Raw genomic sequence first — 19161 nt, 5'->3', positions numbered from 1 at the left:
GATGAACATTCTGACCATATTCATGAAGATCTCATGAAAATATGGCCTCTAGAGAGGTCACAAGGTTTTTCTATTTTTAGATCTACTGACTAGTTTTTAACCCACACGTGACCCAGTTTCGAACTTGACCTAGATATCTTCAAGGTAAACATTCTGACCAATTTTCATGAAGATCCATTGAAAAATATCGCCTCTAGAGAGGTCACAAGGTTTTCTATTTTAAGACCTACTGACTAGTTTTTGACCGCACATGACCCAGTTTCGAACTTGACCTAGATATCATCAAGGTGAACATTCTGACCAATTTTCATGAAGATCCATTGAGAAATATGGCCACTAGAGAGGTTACAAGGTTTTTTCTATTTTTAGATCTACTGACCTAGTTTTTGACCCCACATGACCCAGTTTCGAACTTGACCTAGATATCATCAAGGTGAACATTCTGACCAATATTCATGAAGATCCATGAAAATTATGGCCTCTAGAGAGGTCACAAGGTTTTTCTATTTTTAGATCTACTGACCTAGTTTTTAACCCCACGTGACCCAGTTTCGAACTTGACCTAGATATCATCAAGATGAACATTCTGACCAATTTTCATGAAGATGCATTGAGAAATATGGCCTCTAGAGAGGTCACAAGGTTTTTCTATTTTTAGACCTAATGACCTAGTTTTTGACCCTACGTGACCCAGTTTCGAACTTGACCTAGATATCATCAAGATAAACATTCTGACCAATATTCATGAAGATCTCATGAAAAATATGGCCTCTAGAGAGGTCACAATGTTTTTCTATTTTTAGACCTACTGACCTAGTTTTTGACCCCACGTGACCCAGTTTCGAACTTGACCTAGATATCATCAAGGTGAACATTCTGACCAATTTTCATGAAGATCTTGTGAAATATATGGCCTCTAGAGAGGTCACAAGGTTTTTCTATTTTTAGACCTACTGACCTAGTTTTTGACGGCACGTGACCCAGTTTCGAACTTGACCTAGATATCATCAAGATGAACATTCTGACCAACTTTCATAAAGATCCCATGAAAAATGTGACCTCTAGAGTGGTCACAAGCAAAAGTTTACGGACGGACGGACGGACGGACGCACGCACGCACGCACGCACGCACGGACGACGGACGACGGACACCGCGCGATCACAAAAGCTCACCTTGTCACTTTGTGACAGGTGAGCTAAAAAAAAATAAAACAGTGAAAAATTAATTTCTGATATGAAATAAAACAGTTAGTGAACCGCCTGACAGTCAATGGTAGAACAATTGGCGATTTGTACCTTGGGCAACAGTTTTTGACTACTGACAAGCAAGCCATTCAAAAAGTGTATATTTGTGTAGAGCATGGTAGGAATCATGTGACACTCCTTTTCAGTGTCTACATTCTTTTTTATACATATCATGCAATAAAATTTCCATTTAAAACATAAGGTGTTTATGCTAGTTTAGATCAAACTCCATTTAAAATTATGCTAGTTTACATCAAACTCCATTTAAAATGTAAGGTGTTTATGCTAGTTTAGATCAAACTCCATTTAAAACGTAAGGTGTTTATGCTAGTTTAGATCAAACTCAATTTAAAACGTAAGGTGTTTACGCTAGTTTACATCAAACTCCATTTAAAACGTAAGGTGTTTACGCTAGTTTACATCAAACTCCATTTAAAACATAAGGTGTTTCTGCTTGTTTACATCAAACTGATGATAAATTCTATTTATTATACAGTATCTGGGGTTACGTATTAACTATTTAATGGTTAGCAGAACAAATATTCAAAATATGCAGTAAGATGTATTAAACCATTAACTTTTCAAGACCAGCTTACCTTAAAGGAGAGTTCATACTGTTCTCCACCCCAGATATCCAAGCCTGGGTCATACCCTCCTAGTTCCCAGAACCACCTTCTACTGATAGCAAACAACCCTCCTGCCATTACTGGGCTACTGCAATTTCAACAAAATCTGACTGTTACGTATACAACTGATAAAATCTTCAATGTTTCTTTGACAGTAAGTCATGACAACACAAAATGGACCTTATGGTCTTATGGCAACTTTCAGACTAACAGTAGTAACTGTTAGACGCAAGGTGCAACTCTGGGCATTTTTCAGACACAAACATGTGCAACCTCCTGGAAAAGTCAATTTTCCATTGAAATAAGTGACCTTAACATCACAAGCTCAGAGATCTACATATTCGAGAGGTTTAGATTTCAATACCTGTACATGCACCCACAGATGTACTTAATCCATATTCATAATGGGTACTTGCTGACAGTGTTCATTTAATCAATTAAATAGATTCCTTCTATCTAAACATCCATTGTTTTGCCAAGCAATATCAGGTTTTATATGTAATATGAACTTGTATGCGTAGATTGGTTCAAACTGCTTTTTTCTTATCTACGACACCTGAAGCAAGTTTCAAAATATATTTTGATAACAAATCTTACAGGTATAATCACCTGTACAAAAAACTTCACCCCTTTTATATCAACTGCAAATTAAAGAACTCAAATCAACAAGTTGCTCTGACAGGACAAATAAACCAAATACTGCCAAGTTAAAAGATGCTGCACTTTGCAGGTTGAATGGAAAACTGCCACATGATCACTCCTGAGAAGTTTGAAGCAAATCCGCCAGGTGGTGTCAGAAGAGTTGCATTGACAAACTTTGTGACAGACAGATGGACATATGAACTGACAGACTGACAGACAGATGGACAGCACTAAATCAATATGAGCCACACCATGAGAAACCCAACATAGTGGGTTTGCAACCAGCATGGATCCAGACCAGCCTGCGCATCCATGCAGTCTGGTCAGGATCAATGCTGTTCGCTTTCAAAGCCTATTGGAATTAGAGAAAAGACTGCGCAGATGCGCAGGCTGGTCTGGATCCATGCTGGTTGCAAACCCACTATGTTGGTTTTCTTATGGCACGGCTCAAATTTTCTGGGCATTGAACTGTGTGGTTTTGACATAAAAGGCAATATTGTGGAGGTAAAAAAATCAAGAGCACTGCCTTGCGAGTGCAGACGCTCATCTGACTTTTTTGTCTCTGTATAGTAGAGTTATTGTCCTACTCATGATTTTCTAAGTTCAAAAGGGGCCATAATTCTTGCAAAAAGCAATGTAGAGTTACTGTACTTGCTGTGCAGAGTCAGCTTTAATGGCGAATAACTGTTCCAAGTTTTAAAGCATTGCTTTGACCGTAAAGGAGAAAAGTTGACCTAAATGCAAAACTTAACCAAGAAATCTGATGAAGTCCAAAAGGGGCCATAATTCTTGCAAAAAGCAGGATGGAGTTATGTTTCTTGCTGTACAAAGTCAGCTTTTGATGGTGAACAACTGTTGCAAGTTTCAAAGCAATAGCTTTGATAGTTTAGGAGAAAAGCTGACCTAAACGTAAAACTTAACCAGGCAATGTCGACGCCATTCAAGTGATGACAATAACTCATCATTTTTTTCCCCAAAAATCAGATGAGCTAAAAATGAACAAGTATTAGTCCCAAATGTATAGTTATGATTTTTCATTTTCTGTGTGTGACTTTTACAACACTTCAGACCATTAGTGCTTATATCCAGGCAGTATTTGCTGATACACACACTGGCTGTAATCCTCCGACACAGACTGTGATATAAGTTACAAAAATAGTCTTTACTAATATCTTACTTGAAAGGTTCGGAGGGATGTTTCAAGTCTTCAGGTAGAAGTGGTAATCTCTTGTAAAAGAACTCCCAATCAAATGCCCCTCTAGCACCTTCATCTTGTGCCCTATAGTTGAAATTCTCAAAGTCTATCACATCAATGAAGGGACAGACAACTGTTCTGTAATCTTCTGCTATTGGGTCTGCAAGGATACAAATAAACAGCATGAAATCAGAAACATTTATGGAGGTCTAATTTTCATGGATATCATGGTTGAGTCAATCCATGAAAGTGGGTACCAATAAGGAAGTAAAATTCACTTTCCAGCTTTGATGGTGGAGAAAGACCCCAGGAGCCCCTCTGTGAATTATTTCATCATGAGGGGGCACCTGGGTAGAACCACCGACCTTCCATAAGCAAGTTGGATGGCTTCCTCAAATGAAGAATTCAACGCCCCCAGTGAGGCTCAAACCCACGTCGGTGAGGGGCAAGTTATTTGAAGTCAGCAACTTAAACCACTTGGCCACAGAGGCCCCTTCACATTGAATTTCATGTTTAAAATTTGAAATCCAGAATAAACGGTATATCCCCACAAAATAGCCAATCTGACCAGAACCATGAAATTTCTTGCCCACCAAATTAAATGATTTCACAGTATTATAATACGAAACTGAAATTTTAATATAGAAAATATTGATAAATGTTCCAATTTCAACTGAACAGAATAATAACATAATTACATCACTTTTTATTGTGATGCAGTGATTTACTTGATATGCGAAGCTTGACTTAAAAGTTACCTTATTGTAACTGTTACGTCTCAATGAATTTACATCGTACTGCTACTTTTTTGAAGATTTATAAAAGCCTATCGTTAGAATAATCAGTATATATCATCGCAATCTTTTTTGAACTTTCTCACTAAAAGACAGAGAAACAACAAAAAACCATGTTTCAATTTAATAGGTATAATCATATTACGAACAGTGGCCTTGAACCTTAACTTTTACCTAGTAATGGTGAACTTTTACCTAGTAATGGAGGTAGATAGTTGACATTTGCTTCAACATGTGAATCTAAAAATAGAAGTACATCCCCTGTGGCATGTTTGGCCCCTAATATCCTGGTCCGAATGAGACCCTCTCTTCTGTCTGCATGTACGACCTTGACCTTGTTACCAAAGTGCTCCTTCATATAGTTGTCTAGTTCATCCTTCAAAAACTCTGAAAATTGAACATGTGAATAAAATCACTGTTTACAAACTGTTTTCATCCCCTTCTTACAAACAGATGATGGAAATCACAACCTAATATTAATGCTGATCTTGTGCTGTCTGTTCATTGAATCTACACATATTCTATAAACAGGTTTAATATTATATAATTATTTGGTGTTTTTTTTTCTCTCTGGTTTCACGTCACATCAACACAATTATAGGTCATATTGTGACTTTCCAGCTTTTGATGGTGGAGGAAGACCCCAGGTGCCCCTCCAAGCATTATTTCACCATGGGCGAGCACCTGGGTACAACCACCGACTTTACATAAGCCAGCTGGCTGGCCTCCTCTCATGAATAATTCAACACCCCACATCGGTGAGGAGCAAGTGATCTGAAGTCAGCAACCTTAACCAATAGGCCATGGAGGCCCCGATATATCATTACAAAATTTATATTAATTTACCGGCTGTGAGATACAAAGTCTATTTCAGTCATTATTTTTACAATCTGTTTCATGGCATTGATCTGTTTACTCTCTATATTGTAGAAATGACACGCCAACAATAACCACGTCTACAACTAATATATTGACAGATATATCACCTTCCAGCAAATTTATTTCTAAATCTATATTAACTGCTGAAAAATGATGCGTGTAGGCTGCTGAACAATGCTATCCAAACAACACATGTTTCATACATTTGATATGACTATTGTCTACTTCAGTTTCAGATAATGTTCGTGTCTAAAATATACTTTTATCATGATACTGTTTTTGCACTTTTAAAGTGACATTATGCGCATCTTACTGCATATAGTGTGTTTTTGGTGAATGTTTTATAAAAGCAATTTTCGGCGAAATTAACGACAATGCCGCATAAGTATTTAAAGTTGATTCTTTAGAAATAAAGAAATCAGACTAATAAAATAATAGTTCTTTTCTTCAATCTTCTACGCAATTATCTCCCTTACCTATAAGTAGAGATTTCTGAAGTTGAAGGGAAGCAACTCCTGCGTGCGGTTTGATTTTTCTTAAAAAGACTGCCCCAGTCAAAATATGAAAAGTCATATTTGGAAAGTTATTTTTTCGTACTGGTAACAGGAACAGTTTGGTATATTGTGTTAAAAAGCTATAATTTCCTCCACCATTTATACACAGACATCTATTTCAGCTGGATTTTTACTTGAAAACTGCGTATAATTCCACTTTAACATTAAGAAAATATACATGAAATGAAACAAGATTCACAAGCAATGTCTCTGAACATCTTCCACATATACCCTATGAAACTCTCTGACAAAAAAAAAACGTACATTAAACAGTTAAGAAATTCTCAATAAGGCAACTTTGAGGTTATTTTCATTTCCTCTTTTCAAGTGTCAATTTCATACATTTCCTTAAAACTGACAGGTAAAATTTTCTTTTGAAATTTGAACCAAAGTGATTTTCTATTTTCTACATTAGCAAAGGTTAAGAGATTCTACATAGGTGAAAATATCTATGAAGGGCTCAGATTCCCCCTTAGCATTAACTGTTTAACTAATGTCAATCATATACATTATGAAATGGAGAGAGAAAGGAAATTGTGTTACCTCACTGAAAGATGACTAATGTACATGTTTAACTCTTACCCTGCTATATTTCTAAAATGGACTGGTCCGTAATTCAATTTGGGCAGTACCACTTATTACTCAAAGGAGTGTTTACTGAAAATTAACTGACCGAACGGATCTTGGTCTGCCCTGGTCGCAAAGGCAAAACTACTTGCTGCCAGCAGGCTAAGGGTTAAGATGAAATATTGATGAGGGAGAACAGTTCGAGCGATTTTTAAGATACATCAATTTATCTGAAGCAGAAAAAGCACTATGTCCAACCAACAGAGCCTTTAAAGATATCCAATGTTTATCTTTCACTAAAATAGTCAATTTTAGATACTTTAAATTCAGAAATCTTCATCAAATGAGCATAACTTGACTAAATATATAAACCAACTGTTGCAGAGCTACATTCAAATTTTCAAATTCATTTTTTTTAAAAAACTTCCAGTCGTTTTAGTGGCAGTACTCATTTATACTGTGATTAGCTATATCTATATTAAGATACACAGTTTTAAACATAACATATACAAGTTGTTTATGTCATTTACATATTAGTTTCATGTTAGCATAGGTACTAATAATAATAATATAATACTACTATGAAGTAATTCCTCATATTTTCAAGTATGAATTTGGGTGATATATATCTTTTGATTCTTTTTTCATACATTTTAGTGTATATACCAATCAAGATATGGTCTTACTTTTTGTACTGAAATCATCCACCAAGATGACCTCATGTAGTAACTCTGACGGTGCTCTGTTAATCACACTGTATGTTAGTCGTAAGAGAGTTGTCCAGTGCTCGTTATGGAATGGTACTACTATACTACAGTTAGGCAGTTTATTCCAGTACTTCTTGGCTTTGCAGCTACAGAAAAATAGATATTACAGAGTTAGGTGAAAATCACATCTAAAAGATTTCACGTGTTGTATTCTTTCTAATAAAAGCCACCCCCAATCACCAAAAAATAAAAAAGCGACCTTTTCAAAAACAAGACTATCACTGATGGGTTAAAATATTTACCTTTTTTTTTTCATTTACACATATTGTTATACCAACAAAATGCTATCGCAAAACAGACTAAGAAAAAAACTGCTGCTGCATTCCAAAGAAAATATTTCTTTAACCTTTAGCCTCCTAAATTTCTAAAATGGACATGTCCATCATTCAATTTGGGCAATACCATTTATTATTCGAAGGGGTGTTCACTGAAAATTTACTGACTGAATAGCGAACTGTGCAGACCATGATCAGCCTGCATGGATGTGCAGGCTGGTCTTGGTCTGCACTGGTTGCAAAGGCAAATTACATGCCGCCAGCAGGCTAAAGGTTAATATTAATAAAAAACAACCTGTTGATTCATCTGAATCAATACAACACACAAAGAATAAGACTGTTAATATGTTTGTTAAAAGTTTAGTATGTCTAACTATTTATAAATGACAATCTTTGTTGGCTTATTTCTAGTTCTACTAACAGATACAAGTGTAAAGTAAAACACAGATCACGTAAGGTCACAAGGGAATAAGAAAAATGCTGGAATCATCCGGCTTGAAAGATCCAAACACAGAAAACATACAGCATAAAGAAAACAAGAGCTGTCGGGGGACAGCAATGCTCAACTATTCAACATCCTTGCCAGTTGAATAAATGTCGAAAAAGGGACACAATTTTGTAAAAAAGCAAAACAGAGTTAATATGGAACTTGTGAAGTGTACGACTGTACGTCAGTTCTTCAAAGTGAATAAGTGTGCGAAGCTTCAATCCATTCCCACAAGTGGTTACCGAAATATCATCTTACATTACAAAAACATAACCAAATCAGGACGCTGACGCCGAAGCTGACGAAGAAGAGTCCAATAGCTCTACCTATTTTCGAATAGTCGAGCTAATGATCAGGGACCGAACGATTTGCTTCTATGAGACTGGTGCTCAAGTATTCAGTTCTCAAGCAAGCTGAGTTCCACTGCATGACATGTTATAGTAATACCAAATATTTTCTTAAAGGGAAAGGCAATGTTATTCTTGGTCAGGATTTCTTAAATCATTTAAAGAAGTGAAAGAATTTTCAAAATCGTTGTAAAAAATGAGAAAGTTATGAGTATTAAAATATTTGATCAAATTGGCAGCCATTTTGTTTCCATGGCAACAAAAAAAACAAAATGGTGGATTTATTAAATTTTTGATACATGTACACATTTGAATCATATTTACTTATTTCTGTAAAATAATTTCTCTACTTTTTCCAGCTATAATGAAAGAAATTATCATGTATTACACCTAACAGGCTTACACTCAAGAAACATATGAAAATTAATCTTTTGAAAGGTTATTTGCTATATAAAGAATTCAGCAGTGTGTAAATGACATCATAAACACACTAAAATGGCTGCCTCCATGATCAGCCATTTTCTTAAATTTCAAACTACCATATTCTTTTTCAATAGTGGTCCAATTTTAAAAATTCTTTCAGCGTTATAAAAGGCTTGAGGGCCATTTTCATATCGGATTAACATATTTTCAGGCTTTTCTTACCCTGCCAGACATTTTACCCACAAGAGTTATCAAAATATGAGTTTTCATAAGAACTGATCTTTACATCTGAGAAAGTAAATCCCATTGCAGATATTTCTTATTTTACATAATTATACTGTTTAGGGTTGGAAACAAAAGTCATATTCCCACTAGCTGTGTGCCCTAATCTAACTTGTCTGTTAACAGATTTTTTAAACATAAAAATAAATTACAATAATTGATTTTTTACTTTCCAAACTTTAGCAATTCCCTCTTATTCTTGAAAACAATATAAAAATCTAATAAATGAGTAAAAAATAGACATCTTTTTATGTTTTTGCTTGGGGAAAATAAGCAATTTAAAAACAGTGGTCTGACTGCACTCAAAACAACTACATTCATTTTATTTAAATATATATAAATTCAATGAACTAGTTTTCCCTCTTCCTTGTCTATTGGTACGTCATATACCTAGATTTATATAGATATCAATATTCTAATATTTGTACAATATGCAAAAAATGTATCTGTATTATTATTGATGTTAATATGTTGTGGGGACTGGTACAGCTGTGTGTTGTCATTTCAGATGGCTATCTGCAAATATCCAGCAAATAACAAACAGCCTGCAGACAAAACATGGATAAATCATAAAGATCTTTAATACAGATAACTCCAAAAATGTCACATATTATTCATACCAGTATCATAATAAGCTGTGCTCTAGCCCAGCCATTAACTGTTTGAGACCACATCATCAAAGTCAAACACTTCTTTTTATCTTTAGAGAAGCCCTCATTTTATGCAGAAGTTATGTAGCCAGCATTACACTATAAGAATATCTCCTATAAATGTTCTACTCAGATTTTTGCTGATTAGACACACACATAGTTATGGTCTTCTTTTACACATTTTTGGTATTAAAATAGAAACCAAACTGACAATTTACAAAATTCAGGGACAAAAACTAAACAAGATATAATGTAGACATCAAACATTATTTGAAAATCTTGAAGGTAAAGACTGGCAATAAAATACAGTCAAAACTTTGTTTGCTCAAACTTGGATTCTTGGCTTGAATTCATCACCAGGTCCTGGCAAAATCCTGGTATAAAGTATATTATTTCATGGTTCAAACTACTGATAAATTGAACAAATTTTGCCCATCCCGTCAAGTTTGAGCCAACAAAGTTTGACTGTAGAACCTTTTAGTCCCAGCTTCACACACATATTTAACATAAAATCAGAGTAATAATTTTCAAAGAGAACTTGTTAGGAAACAGTGCGTAACAGTCACACAACATTACCTTCCCATGAGGTGTTGATTATGAGCATGTCAGTAACAAGATTAACAAGAAAATATAAATTACGCCTTACTCAGGATGTCGTATATCCTTCAGGGACCTCTGTAGGGAGATTTTATCACTAACAAAGGCATTAAAGCCGTTAACTTTGTAAAGGTCATCCTTCTGTTTCTCTTCTTCAGCACTCAATATGACTGCTGCCCCTTGCTCTCCTGGACCCACTCGACCTTCATCTTCCGCTATCTGCTTATAATTGTGCCAATCTATCTTTTTCAAAGCATCACTGGAGAAAGCTCTTTCCTGGAAAAATTGAAAATATTACATAAATCAAATCTGAGAAAATAATCAAATTCGTAAACTTCCAAAAACAACATTGAATCATTTTAAATTTTAAAACAATAGTTTTAAATATTCTGAACAAGTGTGAGTTTTGCATCTAAATCAGTTTTCTACAAGAAATACTTACCCTACAGTTTAGCAAACAACCAAAAACATATTTTTCTTTTTGTCTTTTTGTGTGTTTATATAAATCTTTCTTATTTTGAGTGTTACCTTCAATCTATTTCCTTCTCTTGGCTCCACAGGCATGGCTCCGTGCGGAACATCAACATATTCATCAGCATACTTCTTGCCGCCACCAAACAGAAATTTCAGCGCTACTGGCCCGGCAGCAAGGAATATTACTGCAGCAATAACAAACTTGAGCAGGGTGACTGTATTTCGTCTCATTTTGTTTGAAAGTTCTGTTAATAAGTAAAAATGCAAATGATTTTAGTCATGATATTACCGTAAACAATTCTATATGTAGTGCAAAACTGGAGGTTTGAATCTAATTTAAAGCTTGGAAAAAACAAACTGACAGAGTTCTCTTCACATGCTTTGTGGTTTCAGGGATTTTTGTTCTTATAAAATGGAGGCCATTTACAGGTCTCTACCCCTCAATTCTTTCAAATCATGCAGATTTTGTAAAACATTCTTTATTCCCCTTTGCCCAAATACTGAGCTTTCCCCCTCCCCCCAAACCCCAAGCTTTACCCTTCCCCTCTCAATACAAATTTTAGTTTTATTATTAAATTTCATCAAGACCCGTTATCTGTCATATGCTGTGACATAATCTGCTGACCCAAAAATTAGCCAGACATGCAGGATTAAATTTCAAAAATGACAGGTAAATGGGATGATTATGCAGATCAAAGGCAGTGAAGAATTAATTGTAAAGTGCCAGTTGGTACACTCCCTATGTCTTCTCAAAAGTATTTCTAATGTAACATTCATAGTATCCTGTTGTCCATAAACTATTAAGCCTGCATGCAGTTTTCCATCAATATGCTACTTCAAGAAGCTTGCTTGAATAATAAATATTTATGTTCAGAATCTACAATATTACTGCCAGTTGCTGGACCAAAAAAAAAAAAAAATAAATAAATAAATTTATGAAAATGTGTTGGTCTTTTAAATGATGCAACATGCTTAATGTAAGTTTCCAAACATCCTATTCTGCAAAAATCAAGTATGGTCAGCTTTCATGGTTCAGGTCTGACCATGAAGTACTTAGTATACAGATATATAAATGTATATCCCAAAACAAGGAATGCAAACATTTAATTTCTCAAGTTTTTATACCTGCTTTGAGGTTTACATCTTATGGTCCAGTGTTTTTTTTTGTAAGAGCGAAAAAAGCCCAGTCCTGTCATTTGGGGGAAAAATAGGTTTTGCAACTTAGCAAACTTTTGCTTTTGAAATCTTTGCAAATATGTATAAATGCTTCGTGAAAATTTTAGTACAAAGAACACATTTTTCCCAAACATTTTAGAATAGACCATTACTTGCTATGCTGTATATATCAAACGTACTTTGACACCACTATAGGAGTCAGTGGCACAGTGGTTAGCAGGTTGGACTACAACGCCAGCAGTCCGGGTTTGATTCCCGGTCACGGTTGATATCCCGACTAGTGTTCAGTGCTGGGTGATTTACTTAAGGTACTTCCGCAAATTGAAATTAGAAATTCATGTGAAAAATCAGAATCATCGAAACAGCTTTCAAAATGCAAGGACACAAAAAATATATGATAAAAGTTGAAAAGATATATCTGTAGGTAAACTTGCGAGCATGAAAGCTACGTTGAAGCCTATCTCTACAGTGCTTTGGAAGAAAATGAGTGAAGATTTTTGGTGCAAAATTTCGGTATCGTATATAACCTAAATTGCTATAAACTATTTATTTTCAAATCAAAGAAATGCCAAAATAGTGCATACGAGCGTTACTTTTTCAAGAAAATGTCGTTAAACATTCTAATGCGTAAAACACGTGCACAGTTTTTCTAAAATATTTCGCCGCCATGTTTATTTCAAGGAATTAAATATATGATTGTTCTTTTACCTCAGATTTCCTTACTGAAATATATATGCCTCCTTATTCACGGTTAGATATATCCATTTAGTATAGTTTAGCACTGCCCGATCTCCTGAATCTGTTACCGATCCTTTACATTTAAAGAATAAACGCAATGTGTAATGATAGTTTTTTCGCTTTACACACCACCTTTGGACAAGAAAGGCGTTTCACTAAGATTTGTAAGCATCCGCTGGCAAAATAATATTGAAAGATCGGAACTTTTTCTAAAATAAAGTTCAATTTCAATCATTTTCAAAAACTGGAAATATTGCACATTGTGTTGAATACATAAATAAAACAAAAATCCCCAAAATAAACCATTTAGAACTTTTCCGGGAACTATAAGTATCAGCCGAACAACGCATTTCAGGATGACACAAAACTGGTTTCTCTTTGTAAACAGTGTCAAAGTTCACCTGAGGGACATTGCTGAAAAAGTAAAAGTGCTTACTTGTTTCAGTTTTACATCCTGTAGAAAACGATCAACTTTCAACTTTAAATGCATATATGTTCTAAAATTATTCCAATATCAAAAACCGTCCGATCTTTTCCGTGAGAAATAAAACGAAGCAAATTTAAGTATTTGTTTACACTTTAACCATGTGAAATTAAAGGCATGTACTATCACGAGACTCCCGTGCATTTTGAACTTCGTGGTGAATAAACTGAATTTACTTTAAAGTATGGTGTCTCAGTTGAGCCAGTTATTTGTTAATTTCAGAGAACATACTTAAAGTGTGTGTGTGTGCGTGCGTGCGTGCGTGCGTGTGTGTGTGTGTTCAGGTTTAACGTCTTTTCAAATATTTTTCAGTCATATAAACGACGGTGTCTACTTGTAGCAGTGGGCACAATGCCCAACTTTATAGTGCTGCCTCACTGGAATATCACGCCGTAGACACGTACATGATACCCTACCTAGTCACATTATACTGACACCAGACTGTCCTAGCACTATCCTCTTAATGCTGAGCGCCAAGCGAGGAAGCTACTAGTACCATTTTTACGTCTTTGGTATGACGCGGCAGGGGATCGAACCCACGACCTCCCGCTCTCGAAGCGGACGCTAGATACCACTAGGCTACCGAGGCGGTTCATACATTAAAGAAGTGCTTATGAGATTATGCATGTGTGCGCATATTTCAAAGTCTACTTTATATTAACGACTATAGAAAACAAGTGTGCACTCGGCAAATAGCAAGTCTATTATTTTCAGGTGTATACTAAACACTGATCCTTATGTTTGTACTCGTTATCCTTGGTTTCGTAGACAGTCTTAGTACTGGACCGCTGCTTCCGCTGTCAACACCGCAGTAATATAAAGTCAGTGTCCATTTCTATGCCGGAATTTCAATACACATTTATTATCAGTTTACATCAATGAAAGTGTGAAAAAAATATTATTGTTTAACGAAGAACAGTAACTTTTGAGATCTTCTGATTTTAATCATCAGGTTTTCGCCTGAAAAGTTCAACTGATTCCATTTTGTTTGTTTTGTAGTTATCTACAATTGTATACAAATTGTATTACCTCCTAACATATTTTGCTGTACATTTTGTCTGCGATTTATTCTCACTGCGTTTTTAAAAACATGCTGCATAAATTCTCATAGTGTATAAAAAGTCGATAGATCAAAACTGGTTAGTTTACGACGCATGAAACATCTAATAAGGAATCTCTATAGGCCTACACATCGAACTTGTCCCGGACCAGTATGCGGAAATACTGTGGCCCAATGTTTCAAGATTGTCTAAAATGTTTGCATATATCGTGATAAAGCAAATATTTCGATTGTTTTTATAATTAATAAATAAAAAATCACGTATGTGTGAGAAAATTACGTTAAGTAATTTCGGTAGTTACCGCAAGAAGTTTCGAAAATTCCATTTGCTCCAAATTTTCCTTGAGATAAGCAGCGTGGAAGTCGTAAATTCCACTGTAATAAATTAAACCTTTCTTATACTTGCACAATCCTTTAAACGAATTTTTGATCATTGCCAAATCTTGGTCGCATTAAGTCGGAGACTTTTCTTACAATTTTAGGCAGATTTGGTACACCATACAAGAAAAATCAGTGTGTGCACATTGAACAATTGTATGTTTTTGAAAATAGCAATATGTACAAATGTATTTTCCTTTTAAATACATGAAGTGGTCAGATTTGAGGTACAGATTTGAATAAGATAGTCTATTCAGTAGACAATTTCATCTAATGCAACTAAATGAAACTTTGAACTCACTTTTTGCCATTTAATGATTTTGTCAATAAGTATTTTGAAAGGGATTAAAAATCTAACAAATTTGGAAAATAGGTTTGCAATTACAAATATTGCTTGTTTATTTTCAAATTTTAAGTTCACTTTTTATACAGCTACTTTTAAGTTGTTTCGCAAACGAGTTTTTTGTGCTGTGGTAAACACGTGCTTTGAAGCCTTTGGTTCACTGTAGATGTTTCACACCTCAAATTGAATGTCACTCTTAAATTCAAGTTGGCGGAAGTACCTTAAATTGGTACAGTTTCCAGCAGTATCGGCCCAGACTGTATGCTGGGGAGGTAAATATGACTCCTGCCGCGGGCTCGGCTGGAAATAAGTTTTTCCATCCATTTCAGGTAGGGACTTTTGTCGACTACCCACGTTAAACATGAAACTTTTTTTACCACTGGCTGATCTTACTAAATTTTCTGTACAGAACAGGTTGAGGTGGTGTGTGTACCGTCTTTACTGGAAGACACTCCAATTCAAGCAGCTTCTGTTTCTTTAGCATGCCAGGTGTAAAGCACCCATACACAGGACTCTTATTCAAATGTTAGTCATTTTAGCCCTTAGCCTGCTGGCGGCAAGTGATTCTGCCTTTGCGACCAGTGCAGACCAAGATCAGCCTGCACATCCGTGCAGTCTGATCATGGTCTGCACTGTTCGCTATTCAGTTAGAAAATTTTCAGTGAACACCCCTTCAAATAATAAATGGTACTGCCCATATTGAATGACGGACCAGACCATTTTAAAAATTTAGCAGGCTAAAGGTTAGTTGGAAGGAAGGTGGCTTGAGCTCATGACTGCTGGTTTCATAGACAGTGCTACAACTGGTCCACCCTGTCCGCACATAGGAAATTAGTAGTTTTGTCAACCTTAATTTATTTTGCAGTTAATTGTAATGATATGGGATTGCAAAAGTGTGAACAAACAAACGTCTTTTCATTAACAGCTCATTGTGGCAATTATCTACTAGTATTTAAATGTTATGGCTGCAATCGTGTTTGCAATATCTAAAGGGTGATATAATTAAAATATTTTACTCGTATTTTGTGCAGACTGAAAAGGAAGAATGAAAAGACATTTTAGACATTTTCTAACTGTTTTATGGTACTAAAATAAGTAAAATACCTGAAAAATACGAAAGATGAAGTACATTTGTATATCCTATATAAATATTTAATAGGTCAAACTCAGAACACATATTTATTCTTTTTTTGTTGCATATTTCTCCCATTTTGTGGTTTCACTTAAAAGGCAATGCAAATTATAACATGCATAACATATATATATAACATGCATATAATGATTCCAAATGAAAGCAAAAATGTTAATGATAAACAATTATTGCGAAAATGACAAGAAATTTACACTTCATTATAACATATTATTCAAGAAAATAGTGCCCATCTCAAAGGACAAACAGTTTACATTTTATAATGGGACCTTTAATTTTAAACACCACAAACACACTGCAAATTATATTTAATATATGCACAAAGTTTATAATTATGCTTGAAGTCTTTATTAACAATTCAAGGTTCAGTCTAATAGTTGTTGATGGGATAGTGGGAGGACTCCGGAATAAACCCCTCTATCTTGCTTGCTAGTTGGAATCTGTTTTTAAAAATAAACAGTTTTTCTTCGCAGTTTTCAAAGCTTATAAAATAACCCTTTAATTTCAAAATTTTAACTGTCATATGTCCGAGGAATAATTTAGTTTTGAGTAATTTTAAAATAAAAAATAATATGCAAAATTCATTCTTTCCCTCTAATTTAGGAACATCCTTAGTTAGTTTATACTAATTAATTTTAACTTCATTGTGATGAAAGCTTAAACATTCTCGAGCTAGTCTCCTCTAAAAACCAGTATTGGTGTCATATGAGAAGTCATGGTCGTGACCCCAGTGAGTCTCGAACCCACAACCAGGTTACCCCTGGGTTGCCTTAACCACTAGACCACCGCTCCCAAATACTTTAACAGGCATTACAATGGAAATTTTCAAAAATCAGCTGAATATTTCACGGTGTGTGTGTGTGTTGGGGGGGGGGGGGGGGGGGGGGGGGGTCCAGGAAAGGGTAGTGGGCACTTCAGGCTTTCTCATAGGCCCAGGGCAAAACCCTGTTGAGAAGTCACAGGGGGACAATTCTTCCAAAAAGCCCTGGTTTTTCAGCATTTCGTGACCTAGGTTGTCTCAAAACTATACAGAAACAAGTAATTATGACCATATCTCTATTTCTGGAATTTCAAGGTCCTGACAAAGTCTGTTAATCATCAGTTGTGTCAATTTCAACAGAGTTATTACCAACAAGAGATATCTTAAAGTAAAGTAGTTAACCCTTAGCCTGCTGGCGGCAAGTGATTCTGCCTTTGCGACCAGTGCAGACCAAGATCAGCCTGCACATCCATGCAGTCTGATCATGGTCTGCACTGTTCGCTATTAATATTCAGTCAGTAAATTTTTAGTAAACACCCCTTCAAATGATAAATGGTACTGCCCAAATTGGAAGATGGACCGGTCCATAATAGAAATTTAGCATGGTAAGGGTTAAGTACACTTGTGCTGCCAGCAGATTTTTTTTAAACATTTACCAACAATGGATTATTTTAAAAATATTTACCAACAATGGCCGCATCTTCCTCATTTAAATGTTTTATACTAAGTTTTACTTCCAGCCAATTGAGGTAAAACTTGATTTGTATTCCTGTAAACACTTTGCATATCAATGTCTTTTTCTTCAGAGAACATTATTATTTTTAAAGGATAAAAAATATCGGGGTTATCCATTATTACATTTTTGCAGGAACTTTTACAGAATGTGCTAGGTTATGACACTTACCTAGTTCTGATTTTAGTTCTATGCAGTGATTAGTCAAACAGATAATCTCACTCTGGCAAAAATTAACATATAGTTATTCTGATCATAAGTTTTTTACGACTATTCGGATTTGAACAACCGATAGTAACTGTTGTGATTACCTGAGACCCCAGCAATGCATATCTGGTCATGACAATGGACAAGTGTGTGAAGTTTCAATCCTTTCCCATTAGTAGGTACATGTACTGAGATATCAACTTACAGTGACCTTACACACAAAAACTTAACCAAAAACTGCTTAGTTGAAAAATGGGCATAATTTTCAAAAAAAAAAAAAGCAAAATGCAGTTATGGAACTTGTGCACTGCATGTCAGATTATGACCGTGAACAAGTGCTCGAAGTTTCAATCCATTTCCATTAATGGGTACTGAGATACCAGCTTACATATAAAACTTTAAGGCTTAACCAAAAATTTCAAAAAGTCAAAAAAGGGGCATAATTTTGTATGAAAAAAAAAAGCAAAATAGCATTATGGAACCAGTGCTATGTAAGTCAGTTTATCACTGTAAACAAGTGTATGAAGTTTCAATCCATTCCCACAAGTGGTTACTGAGATACCAGCTTATATTATACAAAAACTTAACCATAACTAAATCAGGACGCAGATGCCGATGCATAAGTCCTTTAGCTCTACTTATTCTTTGAATAGTCAAGCTAAATGCCAGTAGTGTGAAAAATCCTCTATAGTTCTATCAATTTCTAAAACATCACCACATGTCCCTTTTTGTGCTTTTCATCAGCTAAAACCCTAGTCCAAATAATAGGACAGTGTGATAACTTTTTTGACTGTCGCTGTCTCCGTCACGTCCAAACAGTTAACTTATTCTGCATATTTCTCTTAGGAAATCCTCAATTAAAATCCATTGGGAACATTCTCTGGTACATGTACAAAGTATTTGTGATGATTACATCTCTGATAATGAATTTATGTTGACATTAAAGCATAAACTTGCCTCACTGACATTTTATGAATGTATATTTTGTGATTTATTTCTGTAATTTAGTATCATATCAGCAGTCTGTTGTTACTGAAACCGGTCACTGGTGTCAGGGTAGGTATCTCCTCACACCTGTCACATCATATTTTTGAAGATTTAAGTCTCTTATATAAAATTAATTATGGATTAAATTCAATCCATTTGAAGTTTCTACATGGATGTTAATGTTTAACTTATTAAAGCAAGTAAGTCTGACCAATATCATTACTTTTTTGGATTTTTTAAAGTCTTTGTTTTCCTAACAGTAAAATGCAGATACGGGTAAGGCTTAGAGGGATGACAACTACATGTATAAAATATCAGATCATAAAATAAGTCATCCTGAT

At 35.1% G+C, this 19161-nt stretch overlaps 1 protein-coding gene across 2 annotated transcripts in view; it reads right to left on the bottom strand.

Annotated features, from left to right (window-relative positions):
* The window catches only part of LOC123557187 (putative polypeptide N-acetylgalactosaminyltransferase 10), a 37680-nt gene that overhangs the window by 15395 nt on the left and 3124 nt on the right, over nucleotides 1–19161 (bottom strand). For both annotated transcript variants that reach the window (XM_053543505.1, XM_053543504.1), the window contains exons 2-7: nucleotides 10859–11049; nucleotides 10380–10606; nucleotides 7189–7355; nucleotides 4698–4889; nucleotides 3691–3868; nucleotides 1842–1959 (exon numbers count right to left, since the gene is read on the bottom strand). In XM_053543505.1, the coding sequence (XP_053399480.1) occupies nucleotides 1842–1959; nucleotides 3691–3868; nucleotides 4698–4889; nucleotides 7189–7355; nucleotides 10380–10606; nucleotides 10859–11035 (1059 nt within the window). In that variant the 5' untranslated portion in view covers nucleotides 11036–11049. The remainder of the gene's footprint in view (nucleotides 1–1841; nucleotides 1960–3690; nucleotides 3869–4697; nucleotides 4890–7188; nucleotides 7356–10379; nucleotides 10607–10858; nucleotides 11050–19161) is intronic.

Source organism: Mercenaria mercenaria, chromosome 5 (genome assembly GCF_021730395.1).
Source record: "Mercenaria mercenaria strain notata chromosome 5, MADL_Memer_1, whole genome shotgun sequence".
Classification (NCBI taxonomy): domain Eukaryota; kingdom Metazoa; phylum Mollusca; class Bivalvia; order Venerida; family Veneridae; genus Mercenaria; species Mercenaria mercenaria.
The sequence above is the reverse complement of the archived record's forward strand: the minus strand, read 5'-3'. Positions and strand labels throughout refer to the sequence as shown.